This window comes from Chiloscyllium punctatum, chromosome 3 (genome assembly GCF_047496795.1).
Source record: "Chiloscyllium punctatum isolate Juve2018m chromosome 3, sChiPun1.3, whole genome shotgun sequence".
NCBI lineage: Eukaryota > Metazoa > Chordata > Chondrichthyes > Orectolobiformes > Hemiscylliidae > Chiloscyllium > Chiloscyllium punctatum.
Window position 1 is genome coordinate 83,288,672 of NC_092741.1, and position 25,503 is coordinate 83,314,174.

Here is a 25,503-nt window from a genome sequence, read left to right on the forward strand (position 1 = left end):
TGTAGATGATTGTAGAGACAGGAAGACCCTGGGCACTTATCCTGAGAAGTGGACAATCGTACCTGCTTTCCCTGCACATTCCTCACAATTTCCATTTGACTAATGATTTTAACTCACTGATCTTTAAGGGAGATGTCTTAGAAAATAGACACAAAACTCTGAAGTGTTCAAACTTTCATCCATGAAAACGTAATCTGATGTCTTTGCATGACTTTCTAGCTACACTTAACAGTGTAGTGGAGTCACATCACACCATCAGAAATTCTCTCAGCAAGAGGTTTCTATCATTTATTATTTTGGAGTTTATGGCAATTCTCACTGCTGCAGGTTGGCATCATCTCTTCCTATCAAAATCTCATGTCACAGTTCAGTAACATTACACTCCTGAAACACTGCTTCTTCCCCATATACAACTGACCTACTGTATTCCTCCAGGAGAAAACTATTTTTTTTATTTGTAATGTTTTGTTCTTGTCCAGGAATACCAAGCTTAAAGCTTTTTCTCCTGTCTTCATCACAATTTCCATTTGTCTCTTTTAACCTTGTTCTTTCACCTTGCATAGTTATCCTTTCCCTTGTTTGCGATGATTTATTTGCTGAGACCAGCAGAAATAACCACCTCTCTTCTCAGCACCTACTGCCTGTGCATTCAGCACCAATTTCCTGGGAAGCGTAACCTTTTCTTTTCAGAGCCACACACCATCCCTAATACCAGAGGTCAAATCATTTTCATTTCTCGAGAAGTCTTGCAATTTTCTTCAGGGTTACGTTTTGAGTTTCTGGGGTTACTTTTTCCCCAATCTCCCTAACTCATTTAATAAGCTATGCCATCACACAGTGAAAATGTTTGTGTTGACATATGGGTAGGGACAAGATTAGAATTAGTGATCAATATCCTTAATAATGACCAATTCTTCATTAAGCCAAAATACATAAGTAAAGGATTAATTTCATGGACCCTATTATTTAAGCTGGCACGAGACAACAGGCATAAGCTAACATCAGCTTTCTTTCTCCCCCCCATAATAACTGCATTGCATAAAAATCCATCAACCTAAGCACACCTCCACAGACTGGTGAGTTCACAACTATGCGTTTCCATCATGTATGTATAAAGCTGAAATATTTTAACTCAGCAGTTTACAACTTTAGTTACTGTATTGCAGATCGTAATCTCAAAGTTACTGTTTATTAACAGTGAGATCCCCATATTTAACCAAGTATAGCACCTGTTGAAGTTGCACAGCCCCAAACAAGAGATCCCACATGCATTTGCAGGGAATTCGTTTTCTCATTGATTTACAGGTTTCTGATTGGATCTCGGTCAGCTTCCTTTGTTAACCGGTCAGATTCCTTTGTTAACCGGTTCAAAGCAGTTCCCGCTTGTTTATAGCTTTATTGTTACCTCACTTCTAAAATCACCTGCCCCCCGCACACTCTGCTCAAAAAGATTCTTTGAATCTTTAACTTGTCTTCAGTTTTGTTCAACCAATGGTGTTCTTGCAGTTCATCCCTTGCAGCTTTCTTCTTCCCCATTTCTCCTTACATCCTCCTTGTAGCCTGCTTCTTTTCCCATCCCCAATCCCCAATCCCCAATCCCCCCAACTCAGCCACCTCTTACATATTTCCTGTTACCCATATTGAAGCTTGCTTTGCTGTCTTCAAATCATCCTGCAGCCACCTCCTCCAACAGCACTGCCCACTTGGCACCCTGCAGGGGCAACTCCTGGATCGAGTAAAAACAAAAAGACCCTTTCTGCTCTGGTAAAAGGATTTGCAGTGGGTACCAATTCTAGCTCTTGGGAGTCCGTCAGCCCCATGCTTCAAGATCTCAGTTGTGGACTATGGGCCTAGCCATAAATGCGGCAGCTTTCACAGCCCGCACACACAGCATCAACCATCTCCCCACTTGCCCCCACCCCACTCACAAGTGCATCCCTCTCCACGTGACCGAGGCTCCTGGTTCCCTGTAAAATGCACTCCTACATGACTTCCTCAAATCAGCAGCAACTTTCTAAGCTGCTTGCTGCTCCACCATGTTATGTCTCTTCTGTGTTTGCTGCTGATATGGACAGAAATTGTGAACCTTCGATTTATGGGGTAGGTTTCCTCTGATTGGTCACTCCCATGAGTGAGGTATCTCTGGGATGATTTTGCCTGCCTTGTGTGTTTATTGAGCATTGCCTCAGAGCTGTGATATTCCACACATCCAGCTACCGTTCTCATGAAAAACATTCATTGCCAGTTCGCTAATGTAGAGTCCTGCTTTGTGGTCCATGAGTTCTTTCAAGGCAGCAAGATTCCTGAAAATGGAAACATAAGTTTTGATGCTAGCCAATTTCTTCCAAAACAGCTTCTCCTTCCATCATAGAATCCCTACAGTGGAGATAAAGGCCATTTGGCCCATTGAGTCTGCACCAACTCTCCAAAAAGTTTCCCACCCAGATGCCCATCACCTCATCTCTTTCACCCACAATTTCCCATGGCCAACCCACTTAGCCTGTGGACACAGGGAGAACGTGCACACTCCACACAATCACCCAAGATGGAATCGAACCCAGGTCCCTGGTGCTGTGTAGGAGCAGTGCTAACCATTGAGCCACTCTCAACGCTGGATTTCACTAGTTGGATCATAATCGATCCTCAGCAAACACCTTCGCTTCAGTCCCTTTCTTACTATTTCAGCAAATTTGTCATCCTTCACCTTCATTATTATACTTTAATTTTTGAGCAGGAGATTTTTGCCCTTTTCCCTTTCTGACAAACTGTCCACATATCGGACTCTTTTCTGAGCTTCAACTTGAAACCTGGATGTAACCTCTCGTCTCAGATTTCTGACTTTTTCAATAACTAGGGTAGTACAGCGGCTCAGTGGTTAGCACTGCTGCCTCACAGTACCAGGGGTCCAGGTTCAATTCCAGCTTCAAGCGACTGTCTGTGTGGAGTTTGCACATTTTCCCTGTGTCTGCGTGGGTTTCCTCTGGGTGCTCCAGTTCCCTCCCAACGTGCAAAGACAAGCAGGTTAGCTGAACTGACCATGCCAAATTGCCCATTGTGTTCAAGGGTTTGTAGGTTAGGTTTATTAGTTAGGGGAAATGCAGGACAATAGGGTAAGTGAATGGGTTGGTGTGAACTTGTTGGGCCACATGGTCTGTTTCCACATTATAGGGGTTCTGTGATATAAGTGGTTCTATGATACTCTAAATTCAGCTACCTATGAACTTGTGCCACCAAATCTGGTGCTTAAGGTGCTGCTGCTGGTCTTGCTAGGAGAGAAAAAGTGACTGTAGGTCAACTCTTTGATGATGCCTCCTATTGTCCTCCAGACCATGATGGCACTATCGATTAACAAAGCATGTTTCTTTTTAAGGGTTAGAATGTGTCCACAGATTACTTGATGGCTATTGTGCTTATAGGATTCGTGGGTTTTGTTTTTGATTTCACCATTTACAGTTTTCAGCTCTTTATTTGAACTGAAAGTGCAGCATGACACTGATATCCACTTTTTAAGTGATGCAAATGGGCAACATCAGATTACATTACCACCCTTGTTTTGCTGTATAATTGAGACTAGACAGAGTTCAGCACACATACGTTGAAATATATGTTCACAGCTTTGAGCCCTGGCATCACATAGATCATGGTCAAAAATCACTCAACACTAGGTTATAAACCAATTGGCTTATTTGAAAATACTAGCTTTCAGAGCTCTGTTCCTCCATCAGGTTCCAACGAAAGAGAGAAAACCTTAGACACAGAATTTATAAGGAAAAGATCAAAGAGTCATACAATTCGTGTGAACGAATTGAACACACCTAAGATAGCTATTAGATATTTAATCAAAATGGAGATGTAAGTTTCAAATTATTAATATGCAAATCCCAGAATTTCTTTCAAGCCACTGCCCTGAAACAACTTAAGTTCTTATCAATATAAACTTCTGGTCAGATAATTTAGGCGTGAGGTCTTGTTTAGAATCTGTTTCTTAACCTGGAATCAGACTGATAATATTTCTAAAGTAGGAATTTAGAAAATGTCACTGACTATCTTCAAATTATGTGCTTTGTGAACAAAACAGAATGAACCTGCAAGCACAAATCTGCAATGCAAATTTACCCCACAGATTTACGTGTGTGCACACACATGTGAGAGAGGGGATGTGTGAGAGAACGAGGGGGAGAGAGAGAACGAGGGGGAGAGAGAGAACGAGGGGGAGAGAGAGAACGAGGGGGAGAGAGAGAACGAGGGGGAGAGAGAGAGAACGAGGGGGAGAGAGAGAGAGAACGAGGGGGAGAGAGAGAGAGAATGAGGGGGAGAGAGAGAGAACGAGGGGGAGAGAGAGAGAACGAGGGGGAGAGAGAGAGAACGAGGGGGAGAGAGAGAGAACGAGGGGGAGAGAGAGAGAACGAGGGGGAGAGAGAGAGAACGAGGGGGAGAGAGAGAGAACGAGGGGGAGAGAGAGAGAACGAGGGGGAGAGAGAGAGAACGAGGGGGAGAGAGAGAGAACGAGGGGGAGAGAGAGAGAACGAGGGGGAGAGAGAGAGAACGAGGGGGAGAGAGAGAGAACGAGGGGGAGAGAGAGAGAACGAGGGGGAGAGAGAGAACGAGGGGGAGAGAGAGAACGAGGGGGAGAGAGAGAACGAGGGGGGGAGAGAGAACGAGGGGGGGAGAGAGAACGAGGGGGGGAGAGAGAACGAGGGGGGGAGAGAGAACGAGGGGGGGAGAGAGAACGAGGGGGAGAGAACATTTATTGTGGAATTGATTTATTGGATTTAACTTTATTTTCATACATAAATGCGTAAGGACTTCGTTATTTTAACAGGCTCACTTTGTCTAGATACCAGTTCTGGCCCATAGCCCTGCTTCTCTCAGATACTGATCTCCCATTCGTGCCTGCTTCCTTTTAGGCTTAACTCTGGTTGCCCAATTCTTTTCTCCCTCCACCCCTCTCAGAGGCAATGAACTTCTGAAAATGATTATGGCCTTATCTGTAATACATCAAAGAGCTATGGATGCTGGAGATCTGAAACAAAAACAGAAAGTGCTGGGGTTCTGGCATAACCTGGAGAGTGGAAAACAGTGTTCATACCTCTGGGCTTGAACTGTTCACTGTTCTTCTCTCCATAGGTACTGCCAGCCCTGCTGAGTTTCTCCAGTATCTTTTACTTTCAACATGGCCTTCTCTAATGTTTTCTCACCTGGTAGTCCCTGATCATATTTTAAAAAGGTACCTGCCTTCCTCTCAGCTTGTTCTACCCTAACCCTGGCTGTCTTTGGAGGAAGCCCAACATCCACTTGCTATTTTCGTGCACTCTTACCCAACTCTGCCAGTTTATCAAACTGCAACATGAAAGGTATTGCTAACATTTAGTGTGATGTTTCTTGGTGTTACCAATTTTATTGTTCCATAAATGATTTCAATTTTTAAAAAAGAAATGATCATTGTGTTGCTGTGACTGCATTCCTGCTCACCAATTCTAAATTCACTCTGCCTCTGACAAAGTTATTTGTTCATACCACATACACCCCACCGAGACACTTAAGATCTGAAAGCAGTGGCAGATGCTCTTTACTCTGATTTCATGGGTTCTAGAAAATTTATAATGCTTGCAAATACATTTTTCCCTTTATAGTTAAATTACATTACCATACCACTCCCCTTGGTCTTGCACCATCAACTCCTTTGTCATTTAATCTCCCCTGCCTTCCATCATAATATAGACTTCCTCATTTGCTCATTTCCCACCCTACACCTTGCTTTACTTACTTAAAGCTAACTAAGCTTCTAACATTCCAAGTTCTGCCAGAAGGTTATCAACCTGAAATGTTGTTATCTCTGTTTCACTGTCTACGGCATGATACTGTAACTACTGCAATTTACAGTAATTTATACCTCTATTTCAGACTTTTAGTATCCACAGAATCTCTCTCATTTGTTACACGGTAGTATTTCATACCTAGCCCTTTCAAGTCGGATCACCAGGAACCAACCTATGGTCCTTTATCGTCATCAAGTAATAAAACAACAATTTGAGTGAAACTCAGATCAAAATTTGTTCACTTACTAATTTATGGGTATCATCTGGCATTTTTCCTATTGTTCCATAAATTATGGATGAATGGCACTCAATCCTCCACTGATTTACACTCAAATCCATTATTTTGCTGGTGTACAGTGGCCCATTCATTCATTAATGCACTGGTGTCCAGTGCTATCAGCTAACTTATTTGTTGATTTTCCTGCTGTGCCAATGATCTGTGAAAAATTGGGTTTACCTATTGCTACGTTAGTTTTTTTAAAATTTGCTCACTGATCCATGAAGTTATTGATTAAATAGCGGCTGCTGCTGTATTAATTCATTAATTTTCTGTTGCCTCCTGAGCTGTTCACTGACAATGCATTAATAATCTCTCGCCTTTATAAGTGAGTGGCCACACATTTCATTTGGATGGGAGGTTCTTTGGGTCTGTAACAATACAGAGTAATATAAATTCTCTATTTTAGTTTTTTTTAAAAACAGGATCACATCATTGCAATGCAATATTCTATAGTTGACTGTTTTGCAATGAGCTGTCATAAAGTTTTTTTTCCTCAACATGGGAATAAAACTTTTCAAACATGCACAGGGCTTCTGGCCTTGGGAATAAATGGGGATAATTAATCGGTCAGTATTACAGATCCCACCAGATTTAACCAACTATTAAATTCAATGAAAATTTAATGTGGTGTGTAATTCAATATTAGCAGTTCTATACCATCACCCACTTTAACAACACACAGAATCTTACAGGCCACATCAGCGAGTCTGCAGTCAGTTGAGTTTGACAGGAAGTGGAGAGGCAGTGGTTCCACAAACAGCATGAGATGGTCTTCTTTCCCAACACCTACCTGACCACCCAAATCTATCAGAGATGAGTTTTGATTTTTTTTTAATTGTGGGGGGGGGGGGAGAATGGGGAGCAGCCTCAGATGCTACTGCTTAAGGCTGCAATATTGAAGCCAATAGGAGGAAGTCAGAAGCTGAGGGACAGAATGGGGAAATAACCAGAAAGTTAACCTGCTCAGGCCTTAGGCAGGAAAAGGTGTCTGCCACAACCACGTGCTCTCTTGGCCTCGGTCCTTATGAATACGATGATAATCTACTTTACCGCCACCTCCTCCAACACCACCTCCCCCTCCGTGCCCCCAATATTTACAGCCAACCTCCTGTGTTCACCTGGGCTCCCAGGTGAATACAGGAGCCGTGGCAGTGGGTTCAGCCCTAGCAGCGGACACTCTTTCTAGTGGCACTGCTGGAACTAGAGAGCTGCAAGACAATCAGATTATCAGGTAGCGCTCAAAGTTAGGACTCCCAAGTGAAAGATGGAAGCATTAAATGGCTGCACGTCAGCCAACATCAGAGGGATGATTCCCCATTGATCTTATGGGCATGGAGACAAAAATCCCCTTTTCTGAAGGATCCTGTCCATGTGTAACACCATGGGAGCTTGACTGACCCTGACAAGAGGTAAAATTTGATGCTGCTCTAACAGGCTCATTGAACAAGAATGACTCATCAGAATGATAATCAGCATACAAAAAAAAGCATTTAAAATGAATAAATTACATAATTAAGTTAGATTTACTTTGAGGCCTTGTTATCATATATGCGTTACCATCAAAATGAAACTGGACTCCAAAAGCTCATGCAATTTATTCTAATCTAAATAAAGATCATATTTACAATTGTAATACAAAATAAACTTGGCACCCTTGAGTTATCAAAAGTGGTTTGGTACCAAAATGTTGAATCACTTTATTTTCACAGAACTTTAGCAACTTTGACACCTTCATACAAATACCCTCTCTGCCATACAATTTTTCCTGTATATATTACTCAGATTTACTCTGCCTCATATAGATTTAGAACTCATCATTACTGTTTCTTTCATAGCATTTATTGTGTGCTTGGGACTAGCTTACTTTACTATTCTCGGTCAATCACCTAGGAGTGAAGCAAAAACAATGGGATCTGAGCTGGTTTCAAGCTCCAGCAATTAAGTCTCCAACTATCTATGGCAGACTTGATAAATATATCCAAATCAAACAGTACTTTAGTTCACCGGGTGAAACCTGGAGTGTGGGTCAGTTACCAGGAGTTGGAGTTCTTCCTGCCTCATTACAAAGGGTCTCAGAGGTCAGTGCTCTGGTGATAATCTTTAGCACACAAACAGCCAGGAAGCTTTGAACTGATAGGAGAAGCTGGTTTTGGTTAGCTGTATACTAACCACTGTAACCACTGAATAACCAGAAGTCCTCACAGCTTGGCTCTGCCTCAGCCCTCTGCTGATTTTAAATAAGGTGTTTGTGTTTACATTGGATGTTTCATATATGGAAGCCATTTGGCTCAAGTCAATCCTCAAAGAGCTACTCACTTAGTCCCGTAACCTTGACTTCCTCACATGCTTTTAAATGCTTATTTTTTAAGTACTTATCGAATTTTTCCTCACAGAGTACTGTGATGGGTTCCTACAAAAGAAGTATGTGAATTCATAACGAGCAGTGCCATCAATCTGATTTTCTCAGCTTTGAGATAAAGGTTAAAGATGCTGTTCAAGCTGACAGCTTGCCCCAGTAGATTTGGAAGGGTCAACAATCACAACTTTAAATTATGTAAGGCCAGATCCAAGATAGATAACAGGAGTAGTTCTTCTCCTAGAGAGCAGTGGACCTCATGGTTTGTGTATCAGACAGTGACTCACTAAATTTTTTCAAACAAAAGCTCAGTGAATTACTGACTCGGGCAGAAATTGATTTGAAGGAAAGGAGGATACTGCATAGAATTATCAGGGTCAGAGTGAACTCTTGGATTAGTTTTTGCTTTGTAGAAGAATTTGCCAGAAGTTCATTTTCCCAAATTAGCCTTAATTTCTATCTTTTATGCTGCTTCTCTCAGAAGATCACATAATTTTGTGTGTGAAGTGTATGCATGGTATTGCACAAGATCTCAACCATGTGGCACAGGGTGGATGGACTTTGAGGGTCTTTTTCAATCTGTCATTAATTGTTTACATCAGACACCAAATAGCTGTAAAACATCTCAGGAATCCATCAAGTAGTCTTAAGTAAGGTGTTATTTATAATATCATAAAATTGAACTATAGCCATTAATGCTAGAACAGTAAGACAGTATGAGATTTTATTTAGTTACTAGGCCTTCTTTGTAGACTGCCAACAGAGGCTGTGTAGACACAGCACGTGTAGAATACATCCACCTGGGCAGAGATGAGACTTTCCATTCGAATCTTATTTGGTGTTCATGCGTTTTCAGCCTATCACAACTTAGGCTGCTGTTTAACTAAGTTTGTGATGTGAAAGCCTGGTGGGCTGGCACAGTGGCTCAGTGGTTAGCACTGTTGCCTCACAGCACCAGGGACCTAGGTTTGATTCCAGCCTCAGGCGACTGTCTGTGTGGAATGTGCACCTTCTCGCAGCATCTATGTGCATTTCTGTCGTGTGCTCCAGTTTCATCCCACAGTCTATGGTAAATATGGGGTTATGGGGATAAGGTCTGGGTCTGGTTAATCTGGTCTTTCAGGATTGATGCAGACGTGATGGGCTGAATGGTCTCTTTCTGTACTATAGGGATTTTAAGATTTTTCAGCCCTGCCTATCTGATGGACTAATATGTTCCAAACCTGAGTGCAGAAATGGGTCATGGAAAACTAATTTTCTGTTTCAGTGAACAAAAATATTAAACTTTACTTACAGAACAAGAGAATATACTTCTACTTCAACTGATTTGGGAACAGGCAGAAATTTAATTTCACATCAAAATAGTACCAATACCTGAAAGCCAAAGGGAAAGAAAATCCTAGTTGATCCTTTGAGCCATTCATAAATTATTGTAGTGCAACTTGCAAACTACAATTGAACCAACTTTGATTCACCCACGTACCAACCACATAACCTCCTGAGAAAGTCATTTAGAAAACATAGGTCGTGTTACAAAAGAAAAGTATGTTTAATTCCTGTCCAACAACTGAAGCAACCCAAATTTATAGCTGAAGATCCACATAACTTTGAAGCAGCACCTTAGAGCCTTACACTCCAGATATGGTTACATGAATCACACCTATGAAATCTTCCAGTTCCTTTTGAATGCTTGTCCCAAACTGACAATTGTTGTGCATGGCAACAAGTTGTGCTCATGGCTAACGAACAGGCATGAAATGCAGTATCACCAAACATCGGACTTATTTCTATGCTGACGTTGCATCGTCATCATCAATGGCCTTCCCAGCTATACATTATTTTCTTCAAAGAAAAAGGCCTTCTTCAAATTACTCTCAGATCCATAGGCTGGATTGCAAAATTGGAGATGAAACAATGATCTTTATTGCAGAGCTCGAACAAAGCAGCCCACAAAGACAGAGCAGCCTCAGTGATATTGATTTATGCTTTCTAGAAGTCACGTTGAATCTGGTAACGAATCATGAGCATCTCCAGGGTTGAAGCAATTATGTAATCAAACAGGATTAGGAACCAATCACACAAAAGTAGTCTCTCAGACTGCAAACCTTTGAGGAAAAGCCACTCAAGCTCTTTATTCTTAGCTTGTAAATTTTACAGACCGCTAAGTAACTGATTGGGATAAGATGAGAAGCTAAAGTATCCCAAATGAACTTTAAAATAAATATGTTAAAAACAGGGCATATTTCTTATGAGAAACTGGACACTCAACAAAGTTATTCTTTCAGAGCCAGTCAAACTGCATAGCAGCTATTTGAAAGTTAGTGTGCTGTTAAAATCCCAACTCGCCTCATTAATTAGTGTAAAAAGTTTCCTTTTTTCTCTACTGGGGCAGTCCTTTCAACTAGTACTGGGGAAATTTAAGTACTGCGTGAAATTTAAAACTTAACTAATGAAACTAATTAATACGATAACAAATCATCATTGAGTGATATTTCTAAATTTGAAATCCTAATTAAGCAAAATACACCATATGGTCTTTTGATGGTGTAAAACTTGAAAACTGTTGAAAAAGGCACATTTTGTGCACCTTTTTTCAGCAATAATTAAGTTCTACACTACCATCAGGAAAATGCACAAGAAACAATAATGCAAAAGGAAAAAAAACATTTATACTGTATAAATCTTCTTTGATTGGTCAAGGCATTGCCACAGAGAATGCACCAGTTAGATGCCTGACACTTAACTGCTGACCCTTGCTTAAATTTTAAACCAGCCTGATTGCCATGACCACTCAGAGTCAAGGCCCTGCAAAATACACCAGAGAATGACTGTCAATCTGAAACAGGTGCAGCTTGTGTGCATGTTTCTTCATTTTGCAAAGACGATATCCCTGTGAATTGATGTATGGAGCATCCTGTACATGCCTCCGCATGGACTTGTAAAACCTACTCCTTCAGCCTCTCCTACGTGCAGTACCGGCACAGCTCACTACTGAGCTTTGGTGCTACTAGCACTGCTGGCCAATAGCTCCAAAAAGAGTGGGATTTCCTTCCACCAATGTGCAGAATTCTAACTTTGTAGTAATTCAGCTCCATTGGGGTTGATTTTCTCTGGCGTAGCAGCTGGCTGTTGCTTTTCCTTTTGGGTGAGGGGGGTGGGGCAGCGACATTCTCTCTCCTGCTCCTTCTTCCCCACTCTATCCACACCTAAAGGTAAAGTCACCATTGTCCCTGAGCACTATAGCATTGCTCAGTCCACTTAGGGAGAATTGATTGGTGGTAGTTTAAGCTAAGGGTGTACAGGAATAGAATCTGCGATTTCACATCACTCTGCATCACAAACCAGTGATCCAGCCCACTCCTGGCACAGATGTAAACATTGAAATATAAGCCAATTAGCTGGGCATCTGCCTTTGGGAAAATGCTACAAATCTATTATTACAGAAGTAATAGCTAGACATTTAGAAAACGATAAAAAAAATTGAAAACATTGGTTTATGAAAGGGAAGATGTATTTGACAAAATAAGTAGAGATCTTCTGAGGACATATCAAGAAGACTGATTAAAGGGGAATTAGCAGACATGATGCATTTCAATTTCCAAAGGACATTCAGTAAAGTGCTACAAAAAAGCTAACTGCAGGATAAGAGCTTATGATGGGGGGTTATATATTCACATAGATGGAGGATTGGCTAACTAATGGGAAATGGAGAGTCAGGATAAATGAGTCATTTTCAGATTTATAAAATGTAACTAGTAGTTACATTAAGAGTGCCCAACAACCATCTCTATTAATAACGTGGATGAAGGGAGCAAGTGTACTTCCACTGGACTTGCTGACAGGAAAGAAAAGATAACTGGAAAGTAAATTGTGACAGAAAGGCAAAATTAGGAAAGGCTGGGCAAAAAACTTGACAGATTATCTATGATGTGGGAAATGTGAGCTCTCTTTGCTACAGCAAGTAGAAAAGAAAGGTATTATTTAAACCGAGAGAGGCTGCAGAATGCTCGGTTACAGGGGAAGCCCATGTGTCCTCATACATGAATCACAATTAGTCAGCATACAGGTACAGCAAATATTCAGAAAGTTAAACAGACTGTTGTCTTTATTACAAAAGGGATAGCGTACAAACTGGAGAATTCTTGCTATACTGTGAAGATTCTGGTGAGACCACACCAAGAGTAATATGTTTAGTTTTGATCCACTTACCTAGAATGGAAGGGTGTAAGATTCACTCGGTTGATTCCTACTGTGAGGAGTTTAGTCTTTGAGGAAAGTTTGGACCTATACTCACTAGAGTTTTGAAGTTAGATATATTATCTGGCTTTCATATAAATGGCACAGAAGATAAGAGCAAGGAGGTTTGCTGAACTTACACAAGACACCTGTTACACCTCAGGTGCAGCAGTGGGTGCAGTCCTGGTCCCATATTACAGGAAGGATGTGGACACATTGAAGGAAGTGTAGAAAAGATTTCCAAATAGGAGTCCAGGAATGAAGGATTTCAATTATGTGGATAGCTTGTAGAAGTTGGAACTTTCTCTTCTTTGGAGAGAAAAAGCTAAGAGGAGGTTTGAGAGAAATTATGAGCTATCTGTATAGGTGAGATCGTGAGAAACTGCTCCCCCCCCTCATTGAAACAAAAATCAAGAATGAAAGGGAACAGATTCAAAATCATTTGCAAAAGTAACAAAAACGTGATGCGAGAAAAATCAACTTTTCAGATCTAGAATGCACCATCTGGAAGTGAGGAGGAGACAGGTTCAATTGGGGCATTCAAAAGGGAATTAGATGATTATTTGAATGGAAACAATGTGCAAGGGTAAGTGGAAAAACAGCAGGACAATAGCCCTAGGTCTTCAAGTGCATTTGGGGAGCAAGTGCAGACACAGTGGGCAAATAGTTTCCTTCCTCACATTAACAATTCTGTGATTCTAGATTTTATTGAAAGATATAAAGTGTTGGAGGACTTCACAGGGAAGATGCTGAGAGGATGTTTTTCCTCATTAAACAAATCCAGAACTGGAGACATACATCAAAATGACAAACCTCTTGTCTTGAATGCAAGTAAGAGGGAATTTCTTCTCTCAGACTATTACTAATCTCTGCAATTCTTTAAGATAGATAACAGTGAAGGATGAGCCATTGAATTATATTCAAGGCTGTTAGATAAATTTTTGATCTTTGAGGGAATTGAATATTATTGGGGAACAAGCACCGAAGTGGCAGCAAGTCAGTCAGTTTTGCCATGATCTTACTGAATTGTAGAAAAGGTTCAAGGAGCCAAGCTGCCTATTACTGCCTCTAATTCTCATGTTCTTATTATGGTTCACAGATAAAAAGCCACAGTGGCACTTAGAACTATCCTGAGGGATTTAAAAGAGATATTAACCAGATGTTCCTCTTCTGAAACTCTTGGAATTACCTGGATATAAGTAAATCAATGCTGGAAACAATATTCTTGAAATGGCTGACTAAGGTGTTATACAGACGCAGACTGGTATTTCTTCTTTTGCATTTAGTCACTTGGCAAGACAGTCTAACATTGCTGGCCTTTGCTAAATCCTCACCACCGAGGACATTCGTTGACTCATTCATTACAGCATCAGAGTCCTTCTCGCACTTAGTTATAAAGAAACTGAGCCAAGGGTAATTGTTGTGATCAATTGTGGCAATCTTATCAAAACTGAAGGCATTGAAGTGATCATGTGGGGCATGTAGTAAGCAAGATTTGGAACAGAGATAACTTGTTGAATGAACAGCAGAATTTTCACTCTCTTTTGCTACATTTTATATACTGTGAATGTTATTTTGCAGTTACTTTGAAGAGGGAAAAAGATACAATGAAAGCTTTAATAACATTTAATTATGATTACTGTATACAATGCCTTTGTGTGGATGCATTATCTGCAGGTTAATAATGAAGCTCTGTCACATTACTTGAAACCACTGAGCAACTTAAAAGCAAATATTATTACAATCTATGTCCTACGTTAAGAATCATCTTGACAGGGTATGTTTTTGGAACATGCTATTTTTAAATACAAAGACAATATTGAATTCCTCTCACTGTAGTGCTTCCAAACCTCAAGTTTCCCAAATGCATTTCCAATGCAGGAGATCTGTTCTTACATCTTCCCTACCTCCAGTATCTTATTATGTTTGCCATTCCTAATCTCTAGGCTCCATTGAGTCTCCTACGTAAATGAACTTCATACTCCATCCCCACCATTTTCAGCCAATAAGATACTATTCAGATTTTATAACCCGGCTTCATTGATCCTTTCCGCAATATTCCATTGCAATGCTGTGTGCAGAATCAACTTCCTGAGGAGATAATTTAAAGTACAAAGTAGTTTAACTAGCCCATGACACACTTAGTCGTGAAAACAATGGTAGCAATACTAGAGAGGCACTGGGGAGTAATAATCGACTGGAAGCATGTGTAGATGAAGCAATCATAGTGGAAAATATCCTGGGGAAAAAAAGAAGTGAGATAGTAAGAAGTTAACAATAAGAATTCCATGACAGTAATCACCTAAGGGTCTAATTAATAGCAGCTTTCTAAAACGATCAATGCAATTTCCATTTTGCCTTTCAGACTCGAGAGTTTCAGTGAGATGTTCCAACAGAACTGAATCCCCTAATAAGCTTTTTTCTTAAGACTAGAAATTGTTAAATTAGAATTAGATTAATGCTCACATTTAAAACCAATTTCTCATTTGTAACCATTTTTCCTTCAAACTGGGCATTTGGCAAATGCTTATTGCGTTATATTAATTCACTACGACACCAGAAATCCATCAGAACTACAGGATACTCATTGGACCTCTCGTTATATACATTTCATTATTTCACATCAAGCCAGAAAAATAGAAATAATTTAAATATCCTAACACAATTCAAGATTCTTGTTAGATTTGACTATTAAAATGTGAGCAATGATTTTAAATTGCAAAAATATGCTTGATTCATAAATAAAATATAGTCACAAAAGCAGTTCAGTTTTCTTCAATAGCGTATGAAGAAAATAAGCAAACATTGAAATTTGACTCTACCCAACAAACAAGCCAAAGACATTTCTTACTTGAACCAGACTATATTTACATGAATTTGAAGCATATTTACACTGAATGGATTTAAGTTACATCAAGCAATGTTAAGTCAGTACAGCTACATCATCAGGAGCAACTCTGGAGTGACATCAAACAACATCTTTCTTAGTGAATGTTACCAAATAATCAACCTCACATATGTCATCTCCAACACAAGTCTCGTTATACATTAAATTATCACACTGACGATCATAAAATCCACTTGGAGACTGATGCCAAGAGGCAACCTAATGCATTTAAAATGAGAAGTCAAGAGAGGTCAGTTCATAATGCAAAGTCATCAAATTAAGACCCTGGTGACCATCATTCTTTTCTACTTCATATTTATTAAGAGAACCACTTAGAAGAATGAGCTGATTTAAATTAGAATGCCCAGATTAAAACAGAGTTAGTGCAAAAATCCCATCATTTTCCGTTTTTTATACATTATAAGTTAGCAGAATGCATTTTAATTTAATTTAACACGTACCATTTTGGATCAGTAAGATATTTCAAAGGAATGTTACTGGTCTGTAAGATTTGTGGGCGGCACGGTGGCACAGTGGTTAGCACTGCTGCCTCACAGCGCCAGAGACCCGGGTTCAATTCCCGCCTCAGGCGACTGACTGTGTGGAGTTTGCACGTTCTCCCCGTGTCTGCGTGGGTTTCCTCCGGGTGCTCCGGTTTCCTCCCACAGTCCAAAGATGTGCAGGTTAGGTGAATTGGCCATGCTAAATTGCCCATAGTGTTAGGTAAGGGGTAAATGTAGATGTAGATGTAGATGTAGGGGAATGGGTGGGTTACGCTTCGGCGGGGCGGTGTGGACTTGTTGGGCCGAAGGGTCTGTTTCCACACTGTAAGTAATCTAATCTAAGTAATCTAATTTAATTTCACAAATGTTCACTTTTGAACATAGACCTTCTCAAGCTGAAGGTTCGGCCTTAAAATAGGTCAATAATCACTCAATCCCTACAGTGCTAGTAGAGGTGATTTGGCCCATCAACTTTACACCGATCACCAGACAATTGCAGCCAGACCCACTCCCCAATCATAACCCTAAATTAACCATGACTAACCTCTCTAGACCACACATCCCTGGACACTATGGATAATTTAGCATGGCCAATCCATTTACTCTGCATATCTTTGGACTGTGGGCAGGAGTCACAGCACTCAGAAGAAACCCACGCAATCACAGGGAGTGCACGCAAACCCCTAGACAAACATTATTTCAGGCTAGGATCGTGTCCCAGTCCATGGCAGTGTGTGGCAGCAAAGCTAACTACTATACCATTGTTCAGCAAATATTCCTCTGAACACACAAAAAGATAGAAAACATATTACACTGTTAATTAACATTCAGTTAATAAAAGTAACTGCAGTGAATCTTCAAGTAACGTGAGATTCATCAGAATTTTGCGATGCACATTTGTAATTCTGTCTCATCAGTCAAGTTCCTGATCTCAAACAAACCTTGAGAGGTATTAGTTGGGTAAAGTGACCCCCTCCCCTACCAGCTGATGAAAAGAGATTTCTTTCTGACGTAGAACAGACAAGGAAGTCATCATTAGCTTCTTTCTTAAATTACAGAGCTAATGACAAATGAGCCACCATTAAGATGTGGAAAAAAAATTGCAGGTTTACTACTTAATTAGAAAACATATAGCAAAACAGCTAGTTGGAGTAGGCAGTTTCTGGGTAATTTAGCAAAGGACTACCATTTTTAGTACCACAGCTACAATCATGTAAAATCACAACTCTACAGATTAAAACCTCCATTCTCACTGCTTTAAATAGATAACTTCAAAATGCCTTCGGTTTCCTTTTTGCTGCATATGGGCATCAATACTGAACGTCTGATTTTTATACTTCAGTGCTAATATCAGATGTTCAGACCTAGTTCCTGCCAATTTCAGAAGACATAACCTAGAGTAAAATATCAATATAAACTATACTCTTCTGATAACTGATCTGCAGGAAAAATAGCAAAATGTAATTTGCATTTTAAACATACTTGTTAACATCCAAATTGCAGCTTTAACTGTAAAAAGAAGCAGTGAGTTTCAAGCATTGTGGGGCTCTTGCAAAACCTCATTTTTAAGTTCCACTGTCTATTTTCTCAACTTCAGGCCTTAATTCAAATGCACAAGTAGGAGAGATTACAATTGGCAAGCATTGTGCAGCAAAGGCAGCTAAGAGATGAAGTAATTGCGTACAATTGATTTTGCAAATTCCATTTACGAAAAGCAGCAAAAGGATTTATTAACTAATTTAGTTAATTTGTTAAAGCACATTAATATTCTCAAACTATCATATACCAATTAAACACTTAAATTCTAAAGTTATAAATACTTCATGCAAAATAACAATATTTTTAAAAGTATTAAGTCAGTGATATAACAACTTCTGTTTAATTGCAAAACTGCATTCCATTTTCTTCCTTTTTTGCTCCCCCTCTTCCCTGACATCCAATGTCCCGCTTCCGCTTAAAACTTGCTGAGGTACAGAATTAACAGGTGCTGGAGAAGGTGTATGAATTTGGAGTTTGAAAATGTTCTTGATGGCAAATGTATTTGGGGGTAAAATCACAAGCTTAATCCAATGATGAAAATTCTCCAAGTGAGGTCCTCCACACCCATTAGCATCAACAGCTTTGGCACTGTTCCACTGCCTCACTGAAGCCACAAAGCTCAGATCATTCTGCGCCCCATCAAGAAATATCACCGAACATTTTCAGACACAGGTTTCCACTCTAACACTCCGCCATAGACTAGAATGTTTCTGGTACTTTTATATGACATTCTAAACATTGATTTCAAAATGGACAGCTAGAAAGTTCTTGTTCAAGTAAGAGGACTAAAATCAATTGATTTATAGATATTTATTTCAAGTGAGAAGGGAACAGCTGGGTAGAACACAACAACTTTTAAACATTGAATTCTGATTGTACTCACCTCTTCGCCAGAAAGGTAGTACGCTGAGAGGAGCCCTCCGACAAATCGAATATTCACTTCAAAAACAGAAACCTCTGCGTGCTAAAAGGAAAACAATGCTGTCAGGATTGAACACACACAACCTTTCAATAAACTATCCAATTTCATACCTAACAACATTCTAAAGTTGTCTCTCTGCAAATTATTTTAATTCCGCTGTGGTAACTGAGTTGATTATTCACACTTTGTTTGTACAAAAACAAATCATTTCTTCTCCACACCAAAAACTGAAACGACTAAAAGCATAACAATTGTAACTGAACATGTAGGTAAAGAAACTGAAATAATTAAACAAGGAAAACAGCATATTACTCAACCGGAGAGCGACTGCAGAAATCGATTCCCAAATATGTCAATCATCAGATGTGGGAATCCAAAGTAGACAGGAACAAGGGTGGAAGAACACAGCAAGCCAGGCAGCATCAGGAGGTGTAGAAGTCGGTGTTGTGTGTGTAACTCTTCTTCAGTCCAGAAGAAGGGTTACACCCGAACATCGACTTCTCCACCACTGATGCTGCCTGGCTTGCTGTGTTCTTCCAGCCTCCTGCTAATCACCAATGCTAGCCTGCAAGAACAGAGAATTTTTTTAAAGGGAGGTGAATCAAATGTTGGCATTTTATGCAAGGGGAATGAAATATCAAAGTGTGCAAGCCTTCCTGCAACTGTCCAGTGCTTTGATGACACCACAACTGGAGCACTGGGTACTTAATAAAAAAAAATGTACGTATGTGACAACAATTCAGAAAATGTTCACGTGACTCATTCCTGCAAGGAAGGGATTATCTTTTGAGCAAAGGTTGAACAGGTTCAGCCTGTACCCATTGAGTTTTAAAAGAGTGAGGGATGATCTTATTGTGAAAATTATCATATAGGTTGCAATCAAAATAGAACCTAACAGTTTCTTCATGCCTGACTGGCTGGACAAGTTTGTGTTTTTTCAATAAAAAAAAGTTAATTTCAGTTCAGACAACGTTGTTTATTGGTTTCTTGAGGCTTCACTAACTTGTGTGGTCAGCGAATTGCTCTGACAATTCAAATGATGATGGTCCTAGGAGTTAAAAATCAGATGCTGGATTTTGAAAATGTGTAGTACATCATGATTGTGATGTCTTTCAAAAATAAAACTAGAAACGCTCCTTGCTCTCTTTGCATTTGTAAGCACTCTAACACCCTCGTCATGAGTTAAAGCATTTTCACCGCAGTTGAATTTTAAGTAGATTACAGAAACACTCTGTTTAAAAAAGCACAAATTCAAAAGTGAATCACAGTAGAAGAACCCCAATTTTTTAAAATTTGCACTGGATTTCAAATTTTATTATGACATTTATTTCTTCTACAAGTTTTTATTTAATACATCCTTCTGAACCTAGACAGCGGACAGAAACATATTCCTGTGGTTTTGGGAAGCTTGACTACAAAAATGAAAAGGAGACAGATAACTGCAATAATGCTGATATTATGAGATTTCTTTCTTCCTCCAAGGAAGAACTTCATTTCTCCCTAAATCAGACGCACAAACCATCAAAATGGAGTCTGGAAAATCCAGAGAGGGTTCCCATGACCACAGATAGTTTGTTAGATGTGAATTTTTTCCTCAGAAAGATCACATGCCGTTAGAAATGAGACCCGTTAGCATGTTGGCCCATGTAAAAGGCAACGGTGACCCCTTTAATTGAAGAAACAGGATGCCAACAAATTGAATATACTCTTAGGGCCAGTGCGATAATTTCAAAAGGTTAAAAAAAAGGAGCATTAACATCAAACATTAATCACAAGCTGGCAGGCATAGCAATAGTGTCTCTTCGGGTCACACTTTTCATTTTCATCCCAGCCATGATACTTATTAGTGCTTACAGTAAATTACAAAGATGCAGGCTTTGCCGGGTAAACAACAGCAAGCTTAATGCATACAAATAGCAATTTGTAGTAAATTTGTAGTAAACAAGATACCTGTGCTATTTGCGAAAAGCTGTTGTTTGCTTCACCACCAAGAGAATTAAACTTGTCAGAGGAAGTAAGGGCTAGCACTTAAAGATCTACAGAGTATGACCAAATGGTGAAGAGAATAATCCGACTCTCAGGGCATATTAAAATGCCCCATTCCAGCAAATTCTAGGTCAATGTTCAAGATCAAAGCAATAAAAACAGAAGTCCTCAAATATTTTAAGTTTGTTACAACGTTTACGTAAAGTATATTGTATTACAATTGCAGTGAAAATGGAATATCAATGTTCAATTTTCATCATTTGACTTTATTATCAGAGACTTTAATGAAGTAAAAATTATATTTAAGATGGCTTTTGTGATCAGCTGTCATGTTCAAGCAATCCCTATGGAATACATGAAACCAATAGCCTCAAATTACTACTTTATAAAAATTAACTAAATTTGGCCTTGCACCAAGAAATTCCCATCTCTTGTTTTAGTCGTACTTGCATGATAACGGCACATATTGAGAGGTTAAAGGTCAGCTACAATTAAGAAGCTTGAAATGAAACAATGACACAGGCACACCTGAATCTGCAAAAGATCTGTAGATCAACTGCAGCTTTCAGGAAAAAGAGAGAAAGCACCATTAAATGATAACAAGGACCTGAGAAGCTCTCTTGCTCTCTCTCTCTCTTTCTCTCACACACACACACATTCTCAATTGCAGAACCAAGATAGTGAAAAAGACCATAAAGAATCGCCACTCACCGAGAATTCAACAGCTGCAAACTTTGCCAATGCTGAATAACTAGAACAACAGCTAAACAGTTGGAATTAGGTCTTTTTATTCTCAGAGTACTCTTAAGATCTGTACTTGCCTTTACCTTCTCATCTGTACTAGATGTGCACACTTCAAACATTAGTTTGTTCTCTCTCCATGGCCTGACCCGCTGTGATTTCCAGTATTTTTTGTTTCAATACGCCTTGTTCTCCTTGCTACCTGTTGTTAGGTCATTGACAGTAATTGTGTTTGTTTTCACATTTTATTACTTTCTCCTGGTAGTAAATAATAAAACTCCATTCTTATTCATTCGAATAAACCTCAGATTTGGTTCTCCTCCATTCTGATGTAACAAATTAAGTTCAACTGAACTGCAATAGCTACACGCAGAAATAAAAACAGAAGCGTTCTGATTGACCAAGAAGGGGTTAATAAAAAGCTAGGGGCCATAACCCCTCGTTATGCAGCCATAACATTTGTCTCATTTTTCAGCATTCTTTGACTGTTCAAAAGTGACCAGTCCTACTTTTACAAAGGAGTTTTCAAATGATATTTCTGAAAACCAGAAAAAAGGCTGCTAATAGAGCAAATTGAAGACTTTTGTCTTACGGACTAAGCAACAAAAAGTACGGTACTATAGACACGGACAATCTGAAATAGAAATAGTAAATGCAAAAAACAAACTGCATCTGCAGAAATATCTCACAAACCATTAATTTGCTTTAGTAATTCATTATGTAAAATAAGTCTTTAATCTCAAACTGTTTGGAAAATGGGGTGAAGGGGGGAAAAGGAGACATCAAAAATGCAGCCTAGCTTTTGAAAATGGGATATTATGGGCATAACCAAACAGTGAAGAGCAGCATTTGAAGACTATGCTACTTGCGCCACAGCAAAACAATTCAGATGCTAGAATGGTTTAAAATTGAAAAATAAAGAGAGCATTCAATAAGTGGTCTGTACATAAAATTGATATGGCATGGAGACCAGAGGAGATGCACCTGAAATACTGAAAGATGCAAGCTGAAATAGCAGAGACACATAGCATACTTTTTCAGTCTTTCTTAGACTTGGGGGTGGGGTCAGGTGGATGGAGAATTGCTAATGTTTAAAACTGTTTTGAACTAGGCTTTGCAAAATAAGCCCCACGAAGTTCAGGATAATATAGGAGTTAATTTGACGAATGCGGATTAATTAAGGAAAGCCAGCATGAAATTTCTGAGGGAAATCATGGCTAGCTAATGTGGTAGCGCTTTCTGAGGAGTTTAGAGAGAAGATTTTGATGTGGCATAAATGGAATTCCAAAAGGTGTTTGATACAGTGCCACACAAAAATAAAACTTGTAAGCAAAGTTAGAATTCATGGAATGGAAGAATCCTTAGCAATATGGATGCAAAATTGGCTGAGCGACAGAAAATAATGAGCAATGCTATGGGAAGGCTTGTAATGGAGTTCCGTAGGGGTCAGTCTTGTGACCTTTGCTTTTCCTGATCTACATTAATAACCAATAATAGTGTAGAGAGAACAATTTCAACATGTGCGGATGATATGAAACTTCAAAGCATGGTGAAGTATGAGGAGGATGGTGTGGAATTTCAGAAGGATGTAGGCATGTTGGTGGAATGAATGGAAAAGTGACAGGTGAACTTCAAGGAAGAGAAATGTGAAATGCTTAATTTTGGTAGAAAAACACAGAGGGGCAATTCAAAATAAAACATATGATACATGCATTAATCATTAAAGGCATGTGGAATAAATTTCTTGAGGAAGTAGTGGATATGGGTACAACATTCAAAAGACATTTGAATGAGTACATAAATAGGAAAGGTTTGGAGGGATAATGGCCCGGAGCTAGCAAGTGGGACTAGTTTAGTTTAGGATTATGGTCAACATGTACTGTTTGGACCGAAGGGTCTATTTCCATGCTGTATGGCTTTATGACTCTAAATTAGGAATATTTTCCTCAGAGAAAGATCTGACAATAAATGTAAATCACAATCTGTTAGGACAGAATTGATGAAGAGAAACTGTTTGGACTAGGGAAGGGATTGACAGCGAGATGCCATGGATTTAAACGAATTACGAAAAGCAGCAAAAGTGATTTGAGGAAAAGTCTTTTCACGCAACAAGTGATTAGAATCTGGAATGCACTGCCTGAAAGTGTGGTGAAGACAGGTGAACTTCAACTGTGATTTTCAACCTTGAGTTAGACATTTACCTTAAAAGGAAGAAAATGCAGTGTTATGGGAGAGGGCAGAGGAGTAATACTAGACGAGTTGTTCATTTGGACCATTGTTCCAGAAACAATGGGCCAAATAGCCTCCTTCTATGCTGTAGGAATTCTGTGAACTAGCAAAAGAATATTAGAATAATTAGTTTGGTTAAGTCAAGTATGACAGCCTATTTCATTACACTAGTGTGCATGTTCACGATATTGTATTTTTAATGGAGAAATAACTTCCGTTGATTGAACCAAGTGAATTTGATCATAATTGTTACTCTGTAGCTTTAAACTGTTGAGGTATAAAGCAGCTTTTAATCATTCAAACCAATTCATGCATCAACAACTGGCAATTCTGTAGACTGTCAACTGTAGAAAAATATTTTACATGTTTATATGAACACAGAGACCTATAAATCTAGTTTAAACCACTGTGTTCCATTCTATACAAGCGAATTTATAGCAGGCTGAGCCAATTTCAACGTAAAGCACTCAAGGTTACAGAACTGATGACACTACCAAAGAGAAATTTGTTTTTAATTTTCAAATGTTTAAACACTTTCATTGCCCAGCAGTACCACACTTGCCTCTGTGCTGAAAGGTTGTGAGCTCAGGTTCGATTTCAGAGATTTGACTGCAAACTCGAGGCCAGCTCTGCTGTGCAATTTTGAAGGGATGTGGCACTGAAAAAGATGCTATCTTCTGAATGAGGCAAGTCCAAGGTGATATGCATCCCCTCAGGAGAGTGTAAAAAAAGTCCCATGGCACTACTTTAATGAAGAGTGGGAGAATCCGGTCTTATTCCTGTCTAATATTTAAACTAAAACTTGTATTACTAAAACAGAGAGTATACTCTTTGCCTTCTGGCTGTTTTTGAAATCATAAGTCTTCAATTTTGCAGTTGTGCCCATTAACTTGGCAATGATGATGAAACTTCAATGGCTGTACAGCAGTTTGGGAATGAACTGGAGACAAATTCATCAATCTTCATAAGCTTTAACATTGCTAATTTGTTCAAGTAATTTTCTGAATTGCTTTTCCATATGTTTTATGGTCTTGCATGCCTCTATAAGCTCACTGTCAAATACCTCCATTCAAAACTTAAAACCACAGAAGGTTCCCATTTTGGGATTTCAGACTATGTGTGATGATAGTGTAATCTGTCTTAAAAGCACCAGAGAGTTTAAATTCACAGGATTATTTTCACACTTGTGTAGTGAAATCCTAACCTCAAAACATTCCAATGGGGAGATGGTCATTGGAGCAGTATAAAGTGCAGTTGTGTTGGGATCAGATAACACCTTGATGCGGTTTAATCTGGGAAATTTAAGTTTCCTTGGAGCAATTTCAATGCATCTGGAAACTCCTAGAAAGTTGTGACCTCTGAGCGAGAGTTGGAGATTTCAAAGGGTTTCAACTCCCTTAAACTTAAACGTTAGCCGTGAAAAGTTACAGGATTATAACCTGCTCCAACTCCTGGTTAAGTGTTAAACTGTTAAAACTCACAATTAACCCCTCCCTGAAACGATACCTACCCCCCGACCAAATAGCATCCACCACACCCAATACAACTCTACAAGACCCAACAAACCTACACCCCTGCTCAGATGCCTTGACCCACCCCAAGCAATCATTCACATATCTGACCCCTACCCACCTGGCACCCTAGCCCCACTTCTCATTCTACCCCATTACACATTAATGTGCTAGAGTTTAGAAAAGTAACAAGTGATTTGATTGAAACAAAATTCTGAAGAGATTTGATAAGGTGGATGTGTTCAGAATGCTTCTCCTTATGGGAAGCATCTAGAACTAAAGTTTACTGTTTAAAAATCAGGGTCATCCATTTAAAACAGATTAAAATAAAGTACTTTTCTCTCAGGAGATTGACGGTCTTTAGAACTCTTTTGCTGAAAAGGTGGTGAAAGCAAGGTCCTTGAGTACTCTTATAGCAAAGATGGACAGATTGTTTTTGTTTTACAAGAGAGTGGAAAGTTCTCAGTGATAGATGGGAATGCAGATTTGGGATA

The 25,503-nt window shown here is 39.4% G+C and overlaps 1 protein-coding gene across 1 annotated transcript in view; it reads right to left on the bottom strand.

The window, feature by feature from the left end:
* The window catches only part of man1a1 (mannosidase, alpha, class 1A, member 1), a 474,282-nt gene that overhangs the window by 212,569 nt on the left and 236,210 nt on the right, over window positions 1–25,503 (bottom strand). Inside the window, exon 4 of the mRNA XM_072555914.1 lies at window positions 18,504–18,584. Within this exon, the coding sequence (XP_072412015.1) occupies window positions 18,504–18,584 (81 nt within the window). The remainder of the gene's footprint in view (window positions 1–18,503; window positions 18,585–25,503) is intronic.